The sequence below is a fragment of the Buteo buteo genome, chromosome 24, assembly GCF_964188355.1.
Source record: "Buteo buteo chromosome 24, bButBut1.hap1.1, whole genome shotgun sequence".
Lineage (NCBI taxonomy): Eukaryota > Metazoa > Chordata > Aves > Accipitriformes > Accipitridae > Buteo > Buteo buteo.
In genome coordinates this window covers 18,868,365-18,885,906 of record NC_134194.1, presented here as the reverse complement: position 1 = coordinate 18,885,906, position 17,542 = coordinate 18,868,365, and the positions used below count along the sequence as shown (strand labels likewise).

At 36.7% G+C, this 17,542-nt stretch overlaps 1 protein-coding gene across 7 annotated transcripts in view; it reads right to left on the bottom strand.

Moving 5' to 3' along the window:
• The window catches only part of RANBP17 (RAN binding protein 17), a 165,036-nt gene that overhangs the window by 142,914 nt on the left and 4,580 nt on the right, over positions 1 to 17,542 (bottom strand). For all 7 annotated transcript variants that reach the window (XR_012654361.1, XR_012654359.1, XR_012654360.1 and 4 more), the window contains exons 3-12: positions 16,822 to 16,912; positions 15,440 to 15,606; positions 12,005 to 12,070; positions 11,365 to 11,469; positions 8,464 to 8,629; positions 5,571 to 5,644; positions 5,008 to 5,127; positions 4,605 to 4,751; positions 3,317 to 3,489; positions 454 to 647 (exon numbers count right to left, since the gene is read on the bottom strand). Coding sequence is in view for 4 of the 7 variants with exons in the window: in XM_075057115.1 (XP_074913216.1) it covers positions 454 to 647; positions 3,317 to 3,489; positions 4,605 to 4,751; positions 5,008 to 5,127; positions 5,571 to 5,644; positions 8,464 to 8,629; positions 11,365 to 11,469; positions 12,005 to 12,070; positions 15,440 to 15,606; positions 16,822 to 16,912 (1,303 nt within the window). In the remaining 3 variants the exon portion in view is untranslated. The remainder of the gene's footprint in view (positions 1 to 453; positions 648 to 3,316; positions 3,490 to 4,604; positions 4,752 to 5,007; positions 5,128 to 5,570; positions 5,645 to 8,463; positions 8,630 to 11,364; positions 11,470 to 12,004; positions 12,071 to 15,439; positions 15,607 to 16,821; positions 16,913 to 17,542) is intronic.

Sequence of the window (17,542 nt, the reverse complement as noted above, 5' to 3'; positions counted from 1 at the left end):
TGAGTTTCTTGAAAATTAGGCAATCCATCTTAACAGAGCTGTATAAAATAAATTAAGGTTTTAATGTTACATTAATTTTTACAGAGAGATAAATGCAAAAAAAGAACAAAGGTTAACATCTTCATTTTCAAAAACTGTTCATCAAGTTGCAGCTGGTTCCCATGAGGGCACCCAAGGCACTAAAACGTCGATTTTCAGAAATTAAAAGTTTTTACAACTCTCATGCCTATATTCTAAAGAGGTAGCAAGATGTTAAAACAAATGTAACAACTGCCAATGTATCCTATTTAATACAAAGACACGTAGTGAAAATGTAGTGCAAGGTGACTTGGATCATTAATTCCTAGTTTCAGAAAAGGTCTAGTTATATCTGCCATAAGATCACTATGCTTCTTCATATGCAAGTATACGGTTATTGGCACATAAAACACAGTCTAAAAATTAAATACTAACCTTCCTGAACTGTGATTTCTAATGGATTCCTACTAGAAGAGTGCAATAGTTTTTGGTAGTTTTGTGCATTTTGGTCAAACAACTGTACAAGAAGTGTACAGGTCTTTTCGTATTCACACCTGCTAACCGTGCACAGTTGCTCCAGCTGTTGGAAAACTGTAGCTGTATCATCCAGTGGATCTTCTAAGCCATCTCTGGAATAGACATAAAAAGTGACCACTTAGCCACTATTGCTTAAAAGCTGTTTTCCCATCCAGATATTATACCACTGTCACTGAAGTGCTGAACTATAAAAGCCTTAGCAGCTGGTGAATACAACGGAGATACAAAAGATCTCATTTTATTTACATACATACCCATGCACATCCACACAAACACAGAACAGTATTCTACTTGTGCCTTCCTCTTAACACGTATTTTAAAAAGCAAAGAAGAGAGGAGATGAGGTTGGCAGTATGAACACAGAAAAGTAAATCCTGAAGAACTAAGGTCCGCTGTGCCTGAATAGAATATTAACAAGCAGCATCTTTCTCAGAGGATAATGGGGGGAAAGAATGGAATACTTAGAAGAAATGGATTTTGCATATTCATCAAATTAAGCACAAGACCATGATACCAAAGCCAACAAGCAAGCTTCAGTAAAATTCCATGCAACTTCTTTACAAATCTTTATTTTATTCTGCTGTAAACATGCTGTGACCCTATGGAATGCCTATAACAAAGAGACCAATAGTCTTACCATAAAGTGTAACTATACTCATTACACGAATCACAATAGGAAAGGTTTATTCATCAGAAGGTTACCCTTTTATAGCACAGGCAACAAAATCTACTGATAAAGATAATATCCAAAAAGCTAACAAAGCTAACAGTGCTAACGTCCAAACTCTGCAAAATACAGAGCAGCTGAAAATCCTAATGTTCAAGATGGGCTGAAACAGACCTCTTCTCAGGTATTCACAAATATCTGAAATAAAAGTTCCCCTTCCAGTTTGTAGAAAAGCATCCTCTTGTAGACCCTTTGTAGAGGAATCATTAGTTCCTCACTCACCCTCACTCAAAAGGGAAAATACCTATTCAAACCCTCCAAAAGGGCAAAAGGGACTTTCCTTCCATTGTTCCAAACTACTTCTCTGTCTGAAGGACCAGCTGGAGGCTCCTGAATGGAGGGTGATTTTATCAACTATACTGGTTTGTAAGAAAAATGGTCATTCCAGCAGACAGGATTTGTTTGCAAAGATATCTATTAATCTCCTTGGAGCAAAAAGAAGTCTTACAAAATCAGCTCCCAGACATCCCATGTTTCTCAAGAATGGTCTGGACATTTGATATTAAAGTCTACATTTGATACTGCTGTCTACAGAAATGCCACAACCGAGGATCTTCATCACATAAGACAATAAGACAATACAACAGTGGTACACAAATCACTTAGAGCTAGGAATGGATACATGCCAACAGCATTACCAAGACCGTCTTAAGAATGACACAGACTGGTAGAAGAGAAGATCAGTGCTTTCCTCATCTTTTCCCTGCTGTCTTTTTTCACAGATTAGAAAGCTTAATCTTCCACAATGTAACAAGGACATCCAGAAGAAACTCTCATCAGTGCCAAACAAAGAAACTGAATTTTCAGCGCTGATGGTGATGCTGATGAAGGCAACAGCACATTTCAATGGAGCTGGTCATGCCAGATTGTTTGACCCAGAAGCTCAGCCCTACTGATTGCTTCAAGTCTGGAAGCTGATATGGAATGTACCACTCAGTAAAGAAGAAAGCTGAGACGTGAAGGTTCAAGCCTGAGATTTCATTACAGAAAAGCTGAACAGAGACAATAACTTAAAAATGCCAAAAGAAGCATAGGCTGGTTGAGAGAAGGCCCAGGAAAACAGACTGCACCTGCAATCAGCTGCTTGTCCTTCCCTGTCCTAGCATTGGAACACTGGAAGCTCCGCTAGGTACTATTAATTCTTGCTCCTGAGACAATGATAGAGAAGCTCACGATTTTGAACCATTAGGAAGTCAGCCTTTAACAAACCTATGGTGATAACATAAGGCAAATAACACCGACTATAGCTTAGTCACTGAACAGTAAAATGACAGATTATGTAATTTGCAGACATGAGATTTTGGCTAAGCTGAGACAAAAGGACAACAATGGTGAAATTGAATGCACTTCCTCACACAAACTGAACAAATGACATCATCTCAGTAATGTAAAATTGAAAAGTAAAAGCAGATGTGGCTTGTTCTGCAGTCCTGTAGTCTGACAGGAGATCCTACCAGCAGGAATTCATAAAAGCCCCTGGAGAAAATTAAATCCTTCCAGCAATCCAAACACTTTTTTTCTTGTTTGCTATATTATAGTGTGGACTATAAGGTCATTTACTTAAATTATAAAAAGAAGATTTGAACTAACAAATTTTAAATTGGCCAATTTCAATCATGCTACTCTCTAGCTTGTTCTATTCAGTCTCACCCTTTCCTGTGCATGGGGTTCATTCTGCTTTCCCCCATTACCCTCCATGGTCCTAGAAAGTGACTCATCAAGAAAACATGTCACAGCTGAACAATATAGTTAATTTAGATAGTCTTTAAAAAGGGGGGAGGGGAGATAGACTTTTTTCAAAACACAAAGGCCCATGAGATAAAAAACAATTAGAATTTACATTTGATTTTGGCCTGGATTTAATAAGCAAAAGGAGTAAAATGCTATCAGCCAATTAGGATCATCTAAAGAAATTGCCATGGTAATCAGAACCAGTGTACTTAGATTTTTAAACATAACCAAAATATAATATGCAACAAATCAGAAAATTAAACATTCCATATTACAGTTTTAAAGTTGCAATTACAAGTTTACCTTATAACTACAGGAACACATTCCAGTCTAGAAGTAATATAAGCTTTTGTTATCTCAGGTGCATATGTATCTAAGAGGTGGGGTTCTGCCGTTTTCACAAAAGGTACAGATGCTACCATTCTTTGCCACAGAGTTAGCAAATAATGAACACTATTTGGAGCGAACTCCCAGTGCTATAAGAAAACAAAACATACTTCTGTTAAAGCATCCCAGTGTGAAATTCTAGTTGCGAAACATGATGCTTTCATCTTAAGTAGCCTTATTCATTCACGTAACTACTGAAGGACCCGGTCAGAACAGAGTCATACTACGGCACACATTATATAGTAGATCCAAAATTACTTATAGGCACTCTCACCTCCTTCAAGTGAAATCCACGATGCAAAACTCAGAGCTAGGCCTAGAATATTACACAGTGTGCGGTGAGATTCAAGTGCTACAAAAGGGCCATTCAAAAATCCTAAATGTTGAGTGGGAAACTGTCTAGAGCCACCTAACAGGAAATGTAAAGAACAGAAATGCATCTCAACTTTCTTTTCTCTTCCAAGCTTATGGAGCTGCCATTGGCAATTCAGGAATTCAAACGTCAAAACCTTCTCCTAAAGGTAACTATCTTCAGCTGTTATTCTGGATAAAATGCTAAAATAACAATTCTAGTATTACTCAAACAGTATGCATGCCTTTATCTTGGTGTGTTTCAAATCTGTAAAATTTTTAACACTGTGAGAATCTTGATCCTGTGATATGTGTCCTTCTCATACAAATGTGGGTCCCTCAAAAATTTAGACATTATTCCACATAGCTTCTGAATCCAGCTCAGATGGGAACTTTGCACTCAGCAGCTCAGCATACAGGCAACTGTGTGTTTGTGTGTACATATATATATATATGCACAAAAGCAGAACTCAATAGCCTAGTCAGTGTAGGCACTTCAAAGTTTACATGGGAGCATGGGTGTAAGCATTTTAGGGCTGGATAAAGAGTTTAGTTTGTTGGATATTTTTTTTTTTTTGAGGGTGAGAACTAAGGCTGGAGAACTAACATCCATATCTCTCCTACTTCAGTTGTCATTTTCTTCTTTAAATCTGCTCCCATTACAAAACTTCCTAAGAGTGGGAACCAGTTCCAGAATGTTTAGAAATCTGAGTTACATCACTGACAAAATATATTTTTACATAAAGACAAGCCTCACCACCTCCTCAAAAAACACCAACACAGAGAACCAGGATCAGCCCTCTCTGTCATTCAAGAATTGAAGAAAAGAGAACACTTCTGTATATATTCTTACCTGTAGGCTAGTAATAGTAAAATTTGCTATAAGTTGGATGACTTCTGGGTAATCTTTCACCATTACTAGCTCTCCTAGTTGATAGTTTGTCTTTAGCCGAGCCAAAAACCGACAGAATTCGTGGTAATTACCTGGATCAGATAAACCCTAAATTTGAAGAAGCAAATTTTTAAAAGTTAACAGCTTAGTCTAATAGAAATTTTATGAGCACTATTGCTAATTGGGTGATGATTTTATTTGCATAGGGGTTTTGCTTTGTTGTGAATAGAAAATCAAAGCAAACAGATGTCTGGCTGAAAGTGGTTTTAATAAATTCAGTAGATTAATGAAGACTGTAACTGGAAAAACAAATCCACAGTTCTTTTAGCATTTCAAATAAATGAAATAAAAAATAAAGAGATACCTGTGGATTTTCAAGTATTTGTTTCACTCCTTTGATTAGATTACCAAGATATTTGGCACGTTCTGGATTGCTGAATAAAGATCTCCTTGTAGAAGCAAACTGAACTAAACAAGAAAGTGCCTGAAGAATAAAAAAAAATACTATAAGATTAAAAAAAAAATTAAACTTTCAGAATAATCATCTCTTTACCTACTGCTGTCTGTAGCACATTCTGTGGCTGAAGATTATTTTTGCAGCAATGTCTATACGATCATTGAACACAATACGGCTCAGTTTTAAAATTCCCTTTTACAACAGCTTCTGACTTCATCAAAATAACTCGGTGGGTGTTTTGTATGTGGCTGAGTAGTGCTGAATTGGGGGAGGAAGGGTCTGAATGCTTTCAGATTCAGAAAGGAAAACTGGGGCTGAAGTTCAAAGAAAAGACACTGTGACTGGGCACTGAGCCAGGGGACTCATAACATGCTAATGCACAAAATAAAACAGGGTCTTTTGGCAAAGTATAGATGTAAAAAGACTATTCTCCGTAATTACTTGAGTGTAAATCACTACATGTCACTTACTAACTGAGACAGCATTGGTGGAAGGGAATGATACAAATCAAAAAACAGGTCCAAGGTCTCTGGCTCCAGGAAGACTACGGAAAAAGATAAGTTGGTTTTATCACTCTCTACAAGCAATAATTAAGTATCTTCATTTTAATAGAATCATCTTCTTAACAAAAACAGTAAGAGAGATATCACTGTAGTTGAGAATAAACTATGAATAGATGCATTAATCAGTTAATTGTACAACATTAAACAAAGCACTATTCTCTTTTTATCACATTTAATCTATCCTAAAGCTCATAAAGAACACTTCCCTTAAACTGCGGATGATGCAATAGTCAGTTGCTTATAGAACGCTGTTCTGTAATAGATGTACGTAAACTGATTTCTTCAGGTTACTATAGTAGTACACTAAGACAAGACAGGTTCCAGATACTAAGGATTAGTTTAGTCTGTATTTATACAAAGGCAAGTTTTTAACAAAAGTTCCACAGGCTATCCTGAAGTCTAGAAACTGATAAACGGAAAAAAATACTTTAAACACTGAGTTACCAATTCACTGCAGAATCACATCAAATGAACTATAACATTACTGTATTTTTGAAGGGATAACAACAGGCTAGAAAAAGTTCACCAATAATTCATAGTTAAGTAATCCCACAAATAAAGTAACATTTCAAAGTTGTTTCATTTGTAAGTATTATTTTATATGAAGACTTGTGTAAAATAAAGCATCCCATAACAAAGGTTAATTTCCTTAGGCACTCTCTGTGTTTAACGACTACAGGGAGATCCCTCCATGGACAATTAAAATATCTGAACTAAAATCTTGGGAAAACCTATCCCCTTCTCCTTCCTAGGATGCCTTGTGAAATTACTGTCACTTGCCCAAATTCAGTCTTTTGTCAGTATTCCCCTGCTTGCCATATATTATTGCTCTTCATCCCTCACACTGCCATTAGAGGCTACTGTACACTAACGGAGAAGGAATGGTGTTAAGCGTGGAAACTGATCAAGAATAGTATCGTTGAAATAAGGAGGAGTATCAAACACTAAACTGTCATGCTGTACAGGTAAGCCAGATTTAAACCTCCCATCTTAGGTATGGGAAGCTGTGTAGCTGCTTTAGCTAGACAGAACAGACTTCCAGTCAGGCTCATTTATTTTGCCAAGAAGCAGGATAAATTAGCCTACAAGAAGCTCCATGTTGCTAGTGCTAAACTGCGTGAATTACCCAAGGTAATTTCATTACAGCCAGCTTGGACACTGTATGGGTTTGTGTGGCAAGGTTTTGGTAGCAGGGGGGATTACAGGGGTGGCTTCAGTGAGAAGCCGCTAGAAGCTTCCCCCATGTCCAACAGAGCCCATACCAGCCGGCTCTAAGATGGACCCACCGCCAGCCAAGGTCGAGCCAATCGGCGACAGTGGTAGCGCCTCTGTGATAACATATTTAAGAAGGAAAAAAAGTTGCAGGGCACACAGAAATGGCAGCCAGAGAGAGGAGTGGGAACATGTAGGAGAAACAACCCTGCAGACCCCCAGGTCAGTGAAGAGGAGGGGGAGGAGATGCTCCAGGCGCCAGAGCAGAGATCCCTGTGCAGCCCATGGTGAAGACCACGGTGAGGCAGGCTGTCCCCCTGCAGCCCAGGGAGGTCCACGGTGGAGCAGATCTCCACCTGCAGCCCGGGGACGTCCATGCTGGAGCAGGTGGGTTCCCAAAGGAGGCTGTGACCCCGTGGGAAGCCCGCGCTGGAGCAGGCTCCTGGCAGGACCTGTGGATCTGTGGAGAGAGGAGCCCACGCTGGAGCAGGTTTTCTGGCAGGACTTGTGACCCCGTGGGGGACCCACGCTGGAGCAGTCTGTGCCTGAAGGACTGCAGCCTGTGGAAGGGACCCACGCTGGAGCAGTTCATGAAGAACTGCAGCCCGTGGGAAGGACCCATGTTGGAGAAGTTCCTGGAGGACTGTCTCCCGTGGGAGGGACCCCACACTGGAGCAGGGGAAGACTGAGGAGTCCTGCCCCTGAGCAGGATGAAGCAGCAGAAGCAACGTGTGATGAACTGACCATAACCCCTGTTCCCCATCCCGCCGTGCTGCTGGGGACAAAGGAGGCAGAGAAAATCGGCAGAAAAGTTAAGCCTGGGAAGAAGGGAGGGGTGGGGGGAAGGTGTTTCTAAGATTTGGTTTTATTTCTCATTATCCTACTCTGATTTGATTGGTAACAAATTAAACTAATTTTCCCCAAGTTGAGTCTGTTTTGCCCATGATGGTAATTAGTGAGTGATCTCTCCCTGTCCTTACCTCGACCCATGAGCCTTTCATTATATTTTCTCTCCCCTGTCCAGCTAAGGAGGCGAGTTCCACAGCGGCTTTGGTGGGCACCTGGCCTTCTGCCAGGGTCAACCCACCACAGACACATTTATACTAGACTGCCATCTGCACTGTATAAGCCCAGGAAGTCAAACCTCTAGAGTCTAAGAGCCAAGATACAACCCTTCTGCTACCTTCATTAACAAGCTCACATACTAGAACAAAAAAGCACACTAAATAAAAATTTCACACTTTTTTTCATCAGGAAGAAGACAAGAGAAAACAGACATGCTACAAATGCTGTACGTCTTCAAGGTGTTCATATGCCAGGAATTAGAATAGTATTCAGTGTCTAATTGGAATAATGTGATTTACTGTGAATATCTATGTTACAGACTACATTTATTATTTCTATCTGTAAAAATAACAATAGCAAAAGTGTGAGAGAAATAGCAGAAGAGGTTTATCAATAACTCACGAGCAAAAAACTCTACTCCACATGAAAAATTACTTTATATATGCAAGTATTGTGACAAAAGAAGTTACACAATCCACCGGGTATAGACTTCAGACTGCTAACACTTATGAGCCTTTCTTACTTGTTCTCCAGTTTGTTGGAATCTGCACAGTGCATAAGTCATCTGCAGATTCATCAGCTGAATTTCCAATGAAATCAAAATTAAGACAGTTTAGTACAAGCTTCAAAAGTTGCATTGCTAGACTCTGTTGCTGTTGGTCCTGAAGGGTTAAAGGTTTTGCCAAGAGCTAAGGAGAAAAGAAATCTTGTTAGGTCACCTGCACAGAACATGCTTTAAAAACAATTTTGAAAAGGAAAATGTATGGATATAAAACTGCAAAGTTCAAAGCAAGAGAACACGTACCAAGAGAAAAATAAATCCTTCAACAATAAAAGGTAGTCTTTCCTTAAAGGCAAGGGGAAAATCATTATTACCACCTCAGAGACCTCTTCCATGTCAAGCTAAAGCTCCCAGAGTTATAAATAATTTTTAAAAGCCTGGTGAAATAATCCTTTTGCATAAAATACTTCTAGGTAAAACTCAGCATGTCACTGATATTGTTTGTTAAAACAGTGCTAACGTTCACTGCAAAAATTAAACTGTAAGGTTTGATGTTTTTCTCTTTCAGTTACTTTTGGAATATACGTCATATACATCATATGGGTAAAAAATACCTCAACAATTGGTTATTTTCAGTTTGATGTCCAGGCTGCTAAACAGTATGAGTTTCACAGTATGCATACTCAAAGACTGTTCCTTTGGCAAGTCTAGAAAAACCTGGCATTAAAAAACAATGAAATGAACAGTCTGTAATTTGAACGTAGCTATTTACAACACCTGTATAAATACAGCTGTCAGTGTGTCTCTACTGATTTATAACCCCTGTAGTGTCAGAATAAAAAGGTACTTTGTAAGCAAAACAAACTGTTGGGATTTGGAAGTCTACACTCAACATACTGTGAGTAAGAACACATTTTATCAACCCCCTTCTGTAATTATAATAATAATAATAATTTAAATAACATTTTATCTTAAAGAAATTACTACCTCAAGATTACACACACAATATAAAGGCACTGAAAACAAACCTCAAATTCATTAGTCACCGATGCAGTTTGTGAACATTAAAAACTGACAAAATTTTGTCTAAAAAAACAATGAAATAAATGGAAATGCAACAACTTTATCTAGTTCATCCCTTATATAGATTCAAAGTCACATCTCTCAAGTTTATTAACAAAAAATTTTTAAATTCAGATGATAGGAATTAAAATCAACTGTACATCATCAGATGCCTCATTAACTTGATAATAAACTGTTGCACCACATTAGAATTGACACTGAATGATGAATTTGGCATTGAAATCAACATTGAATTTCTGTATGTCTTGTATAAACACAATCTGTTTTGCCACCAATCCTCTCTGTAACTTTTAAACTCTTGGAATTATTTTAGTGATTCCACATTTGTTAGTTAAGTGTATTTTTCAATGTATTATAGACACTAAAATATTTCTAAGACCAGCTCCCTATACTAAAGTTGACATTACAAAGATACTCATTATAATTTTCTTATATTTCTGTCTGGAAATCTGTGTGATGTCACTCAGACAAACCTTTCAACATATGAGAGACTAAAAAAGTACCCGTAGACCAGCTGAACTTGAAGAGAGCTAGGAAGTGGCTGCCGCAGGATACAGGTTCTCACACATGCATTTATTGTTTTGATGTGTAATGGGGTTTGCTATACCTAAGAAGATTCTTCCAAAAATACCCAATTCTTCTTTTAAATTATACATGGTTTCTCCATTAACATGCAATTCCAACACTGATTTAAAACATCCTGTGCACATTAGCAGAGGATTCCCTCTTCAGAGGTGAGGGCCTACACATTATTTAATTGCTCTATATATTAAAAAAAATATACTGCCTGTTAGCTGAGCACTGCTAGCTGACCACGTGTGCCCTTTAAACTTACTGCAAATGTGAGCTAAAACATGCTAGTTAGACTGAAAACATTCTGTGAAAGAAATTTAAGCTAACACAGTTTATCTTGTTTTTTACAGCAGTATCTCAATCACATATCTCAACCTTGAGACATATACCTTTAGCCAAAAAGCAACTGCTACCATGATCTACTGACCCACTGTGATGGCATCTGTGTTTAAATTCTTAGCTTAAATGCCTGTGTCCAAATTTCAACACCTAATTCATCTGGTTTTCAAAAAAACTGAATAAACCAGGACTCCCAAATAAGTCAAAATAGAAATCAGGCAACATTTAAAAAACAACCTGCTCTCAAAAGCAAAGAGTTGCTTGAGCTTAAGAGAAGTAGAATGGTACATCATGGTGCCACTTGCACTGCTATGGAAGGCCTTGATCAGCACAAAATGGAAAGTGTAAATTCCAGCTTTGATCTCAGTTCAACCTACGAGGTCCTGAGAGACCCAGTTTACAGCGTGCTGTTCTTCACCACCTCCTGTCAAGGCTCTTAAGGTGCTGCAGCCTGAATTACCCCAAAACGTTACAGAGCTGATAAGGGAACTGGTGAAAAACACCTTGGCCAGATTTGACTGCACTGTCATACCACAATATAGAGAATTTGTCCTTCTTCTTGGTCACTCCTAGTTTAATACATAATTCTTTTAGCAAATACTGAGATGGTAGGCCCAGCAAAACTGAGATACAATTAAATTAAGAAAAACATCAAAAAAAGAAGACAAGCTCAGAATTTAGATAGTTCATTTTTTACAGCAAGATAGAGAGAGAGATGGTACAGAGATAAAGACTGGGACAGCAAGAGAGACACAGAGGGAGGAAGACTGTAATTTTTGTCTTTGAAAGTTTTTTTGGTCACTTGAGCTTAACTGGGTGTTATGTAATCCATTCAAGTACAGAATTCATCAACTCAGAAAATATTAAGGACTCAAAGTGGGACAACTATGATGTTAACAGTTTAGGTTCAATTATAAAGAGCCTCACCTCCTTCAAAAGAGAGCACGCAAGCATCAGTATCTCCTTCAGAGAGGTGTCACGGAATGAGGTAGCTATTTTACGATGTTTTGCTGAAGGTCTTGAATAATCCACCTAAGAAAAGTCAGGACAAAATAAACAATGCTCCCTTCTTTGTTAAAACTAGATGATAGGTATATCTGGCAGATTAATTATTTGACATTAGAAATTAAAATTATGGTCCAGCACCAAATACAGATCTTGACAATTTCCTGAAGCACCTCTTTTTTTCCCTTCAAGGTTGTGTCTCTTTCTGGATGGAAAGGTCTGAGGCACTTCCTTAGGTTAAGATGTAGGCAAAAGAAAATCATTAGCAGAAATACAATTTAAAAAGTTGATCATTCACTTTGCTTCACTAGTTCTAGTGACTGTGATGAGAGAAACTTTACCCTGTATCAGATATGGTATGTATCTGGTGCAGGTGGGGTCCCTGCACAAAGAATTTATTGTCTCTTTATACATTTTGGTGGGGGGAGGAAAGTGTGTTCATCTCTTCACGCTTAAGAAATGTTTCTCCAACCCTTTCTATGAAGGGCAGAAACATTTAACACAGTTTTATCAGCAATACATACATCCCTTGCAGAAGGAAAAAAAACCCAAACATGCTTACTAGATTCATTTCCTGAGTCAGTTCTGAGAGAATCATTACTCCTATTATATAATGGTCCACAGTGCCCTACAGAAAGAAACAGATAGGATTGCTCAAACATCACAGTTTGTAGTCAGTATTTTCCAAAATTTCTAGAATCAGGTTGTATTTAGTATTTTCCAACATTTCTAGAATCAAGAAGATTTCTTAGGCTGAGGTATCCTAAGCTGTTTATAAGGCTTTCATGCCAAATTCTATCAACATTAATAGCAGTAGACCTTCAAACTCCCTAATTAGCTCTGAAAAAAAACCCCAAACCTCATCATAAATGTTAAGAATCATATGATAACAAAAACCCATCTGAAAATAGACTCTAAGTAACCGCAATCTGGAAATTCACTATTACACATTTCTCAGAGGTCTGTTCAGTATTCTAGAACTGTTAAGTCAAGCTGCATGGAATTCAAACCATTAAAAAAAATACTCTGCTATGCATGAATGAAAAAGATCACAGGGCACTCTCAGAAAAAAAAATAGTTTTGAAATGCTACCTATCAAAAAAACTAATTCTCTTCCCTCCACAGTAGTAGTAGGAGTCAAACATTTGCATCTGAGGGTGCGATTTGATCATCAGTATTTAAACTCCTTGGAATGTTTTGAAATTTAGATACAATGCAGAATTTTGCATTTAATTAATAAAATTTAGCTGTCTTCACTGAGCTACTACAAAGCATTTATAGAAAAATGAAATCTGCTTTGTTAAAAACAATTAAAATCAACTGCAATTAGGCCTTGCCATTGAGTCAGGGGGAAGATCTCTATGCCTACTTTCACTGCTGCAGTTTGCAGCTTCGGCTCTCCTGGTGTCCAAAAAGCAATGCCATCCTTGCCAAAATTTTCCTGGTATTTGTCACAACCACACTCGTTAAGATCACCCGAAGTTCAACTAATAAACAATCTGGCTACTTACCAAGGGGCCTAACTTTTCACTGTCAACTATTTTGTATTATTACTTGCACCAAAGCAAATCAGAAGAGAAAATTTCAGAGAACTCTCAGGAAAAATTTATATTGCTGCCCTATCTGCATTCAGTAAGATTAAGCATCCTACACTGTAACTTGAACACAACTTTCTTTTACATTTTAAATTCTTACAATAGTCTGTATGAATGTTCCTTAGATCACACAAACCTGCAAAAACAGAAAATGCAACCTCCCCTTTTTCACAGGTGTGAAAAGCTGTGTGGTAAATTACGAAAGAGTTGGGAACAGAACTGCAGACCTAGCTGCTAATCCCTTTTTCTATATTAAATCACACTCAAATTCAAACAGGATGAACTTCAATCTGGAATGCTAATGCAGATGTATTTGAAACTACCATATGCTAATTATTAACATATATTAGTATTGTTTAGGGATTATTTTTTCAATTTTTATCTAAAATTAAATTCACTAATAGATCTATGGCTTAATTTTCTCTTCTACAGGAATTCTTAATTTAACTAAAGAAATCTCTTAAGAAGCTAAATTTTCTATTTAAATCTCTATTTTTAATGAGCTACACACTGAAGAGTCACACTGCAATCATTTTAATAATAAATGCAAAATCCAATTACAGTACATTCATAAAAATAACTGCAAAATGGTAGAGAAGTATACTTGAGTTTGTTTTTAATAAACAGAATATTGCAACTTATGTTTTATTAGACATTCCCAATGTAACTCAAAAAGTACATTAACTTGAACAGTATTATAAACAAAGTAAGACTGAAAAACAAATGAGAAACTCATGGGCAAGAAACACAAACTGTTAACTTCATATTTTCTTGCTGAGTTGCCAGGATCACCAACACGTACACACATAATGGATCATTTTGGAAGTAAATCTCCAAATAGCTTAAATTTTCTGATTATTTTTTCTCAAAATAAGTACTAGGCTTCACATTCACATAGACACTCAGAAAAATTAATCTATATTAATTTTTAAAACAGATTAGCCATCTCTCAGAAAACTTTTTAAGAATATTTTTATACATGTTAAATGTATGAAATAACCAAGTCTGGCTAATAACCCATGACATCCAATCACTTTCTCCAAACTTACTTCACAGAAGATGCTGTGTATTCTGTATCTTTAGCCACTGTGTCTGACAGTACTTTCTCTAGATTTGACATGTAAATTTGCATAGTGAGCAGTTCATAACGAATGACTGCACTCTGACATTAGCAGAAATTATTTCCAATTTTCAAATACTATGTTCCAAGATCACCTCTCTATCCTATAACGCATCTTCTTTGTGACAGTGACCAATGCAGTGGGGGAACAGGAAATAATGTGAAGGAAATGTAAAACAAGAACATTCCTGCCTCATCCAATTACTGGAGAAGGAAAATGAGTGATCTTTCCTCCCAAACTTCCCCATATCCCTACTTAGAATGCATAATTTTTGTGATATGTTAGATTTAAATGCATATGCTAAAATAGGTAAAGTTATAAAAACATCCTAAATTTATTATCTATCTCCCTATATTGTACACCATAATCCTAGTAGAGACAGAATGTCCTTTTTTTTTCTTTCTCTCCTCTTTACATTTATGTAGCGAGAGCAAACATATATGCAGGTATCTAAGTACCCATGCACACAAATATGAATCATCAATTTCTCATAAAGTGAAAAAGGAATGGGGCAAACAAGGATCACAACCACATAACAAATATATACAGTGTCTTGCAATTATGTGTACCACAGTTCTATCTTTACACAGGCTTTCCTCAGTAACTGCAGAAGCAGGGGTATCTGTGATTTGTTCTAAAAATTAAAGTGTAGCTAATGTCCGACTACTTATCCAGAAAAGCAACAAAATAAGACCCCTACAGTGAACACTCCAACAAATACTTTATAAAGGCACCTTTTTAATCAACTGTCCATGACAGGCACTTGAAAAAATACATTTGAACTAGTTCTAGAACTGAACAGTTCAGCACAATTTTAGTGGTCATTATTACAAGAATCACAATCAGACTCATGCTTCAAAGCTTTTGACAGTCTTACTCTTCAGATGGTGCAGTACCAGTGTTTCTAACCAGGTAACTAGAGCTAACGCTATCAGAAATGTATCTCCACATCAGCTGAAAAAAATTAAGGCATTATATAGAATGGCTTGACAACAAGGTCTGACGTTTTACAACCACACTATGAAAAAATGCTTTGGAAAAAGAAAACCAACAAAAAAACATGACAGCGCTATGAATACTGTGAGGCATCAAAACCCACAACCTTGCACAAGTATCAAACCCGCCCTGGCTCTGCATTGTAGGGTTGATCTGCTTTAAGCAATGCTCTTCACACTTTTTTCTACCGAAGTGTATAACAACTAAATGACACAACACACCAATCACTAAAAATGAAGAGGTCCAAACAGAAAAAAGTGGCAGAAGTGAACGATTGTTTCCTACCTGCAAAAATTTTTTTACATCAGCAATAATGTCTCTGAAGATGAGCTGATCTTTTAGGACCTCAAACCATCCTAATTTTGTAATTTTAGCAATGACTTGAACAAGAGCTTGGATGACAAAAGGAGCCAGTTTGGGTTGAGATGCTACATAGTTCAGAATGTAATTTCCTGTAAAGAAGCATTTTAAAATCAGCAACACAAGTCTTCTGTGAAGAAAATTAATTAAATGGTTCTAATAGAAACTTAAGGCATGGACTTTTTCAAAAAAAACTATATTCTTATGGTTAGTACAATAACTGTAAGTTATGTTAAATCATTAAATACACCTAAACATTTTATAACACAAAGCACATTACATACATGATCATTATTCTAGGACACATATGACAACAGTTGGTGAACTCAGAGAACACTGGCAGGTAAAACAGAGTAATTTTTCATTATGGTCCCATATAATGGGCACTGATTATTTCACTATGCAATAGCAGTGCTCTCAGCCAACTCAAGATACACAAAAGTTTTTTCAGGCAAGAGCCTCCACTGAATGTTCTCAATTCAATCTAGAACATCCCTTTAGGTAATGCACATTACAGCTGCAGAATTCCTCTCTGATTAGAAGGAAGTTAAACTGTTTCAAAAGCTGTTGAAAAATATAAAATTAAAGTTGATTCAATTCTTACCTAAAAGAACACTGAAATCTTTTATCAGAAGAAGTGGATTCTCAGCCATGCATTTCAGAGTACTACTATCCACAGAACTGATACAACAGTGTAGATTTTCTAAAAATCTAAATCAAATCAAACGCTCCTTGTGCAAAGCCCTTCACTATTAAAGACCTAACAAGTACGTGCTTACTCTTTTAGGATAGAGCAATGACTTTAACATAGATCCTATAAAGAAAGGAAAATTTTGTAGGATCTTAATCCTGCAAGTAAGAACCTGCCCTGGCGTGACTTTTACAAATGTTAAGAGCTGACCATGAGCCGTATTACATGCAAGTGACTGGCAGGTACACTAGCAATATCTGAGACATTCATCCTTTACAAACATGAACTGAATTTCTTTAGCATCTTGTGGGATAAATACCAAGTCTATTTTGAAAAAAATGAGTATTTTTTTAAAATATGAATTAATCTGCGCTAACTTTTTTTTTTTTAATTTTGAAACTAGGTAACGTTATTTGTGAGTTAATTGCAGAGAAATGATGAAAGATCTCACGATGACCTTTATATTAATTTTCTCACAACGACTACCTTACAAAAAACAGGCTTGGTAAATGGAGACCTAGAGAAAAGACAGACTATCCACTGAATGGTTACTGTGCTAACATGAAGTTTTAGATCCAACTAATATAATAAAATTTTAATGACAAACATTACTTACGAATGTCAATCCTTTGTTCGACAGGTAATGGAGATGCTCTGCTTACAAGCTTAGACAGGCACGTTGCTGCTAGAAGCTGAGCATAGGACGTCTACAAAAACACAGCAAAATGTATTATTCAAAAATATGCTAATTAAAGGCAGGGACAATAAGTCAAAACCTGATAAATAATCAATAAACCAGACTGGTTATCAGGTTTTCATTATGTTTGTTAAGTGTACCAAAAATTCATAAAAGACATATTTTAGTAATATCTTTGTTTCATTATAAACAAACAGAAATTACAATGCACTAATAAAAAAGTGGAGACCTAAAACTATCATCCCTTTTGATGGAAACCAATCATCTAAAAGTAATTCCACTATTCAGTGGAGTTCTTTAGTTTTGAAACCTGTTTTTAAATCACTTGATAACTTAGAACCATGAGATGATTACCATAGGTCCAGCATTAAAGATATTTTTAAATGTGTTTCCTCCTCTTCTTTCTCTCTTTTTTTGAATTATTTGAAAAACACAGCAAGAATTATAGTAGACTCAGGTTGGACTATCAAATAAGAATCAACTCCTCTATCACTTTTATCTACAGTTAACCATGAAATTAAACACCATAAATGAAACTAAATAATGATAGGAGAATGGTTTAAACTAACAGACAACAGGTAAGCAGTTCAGGCATTTTTTTTAAAATACAATTTTCTTTTTCATTATAGCTAATAGCTAG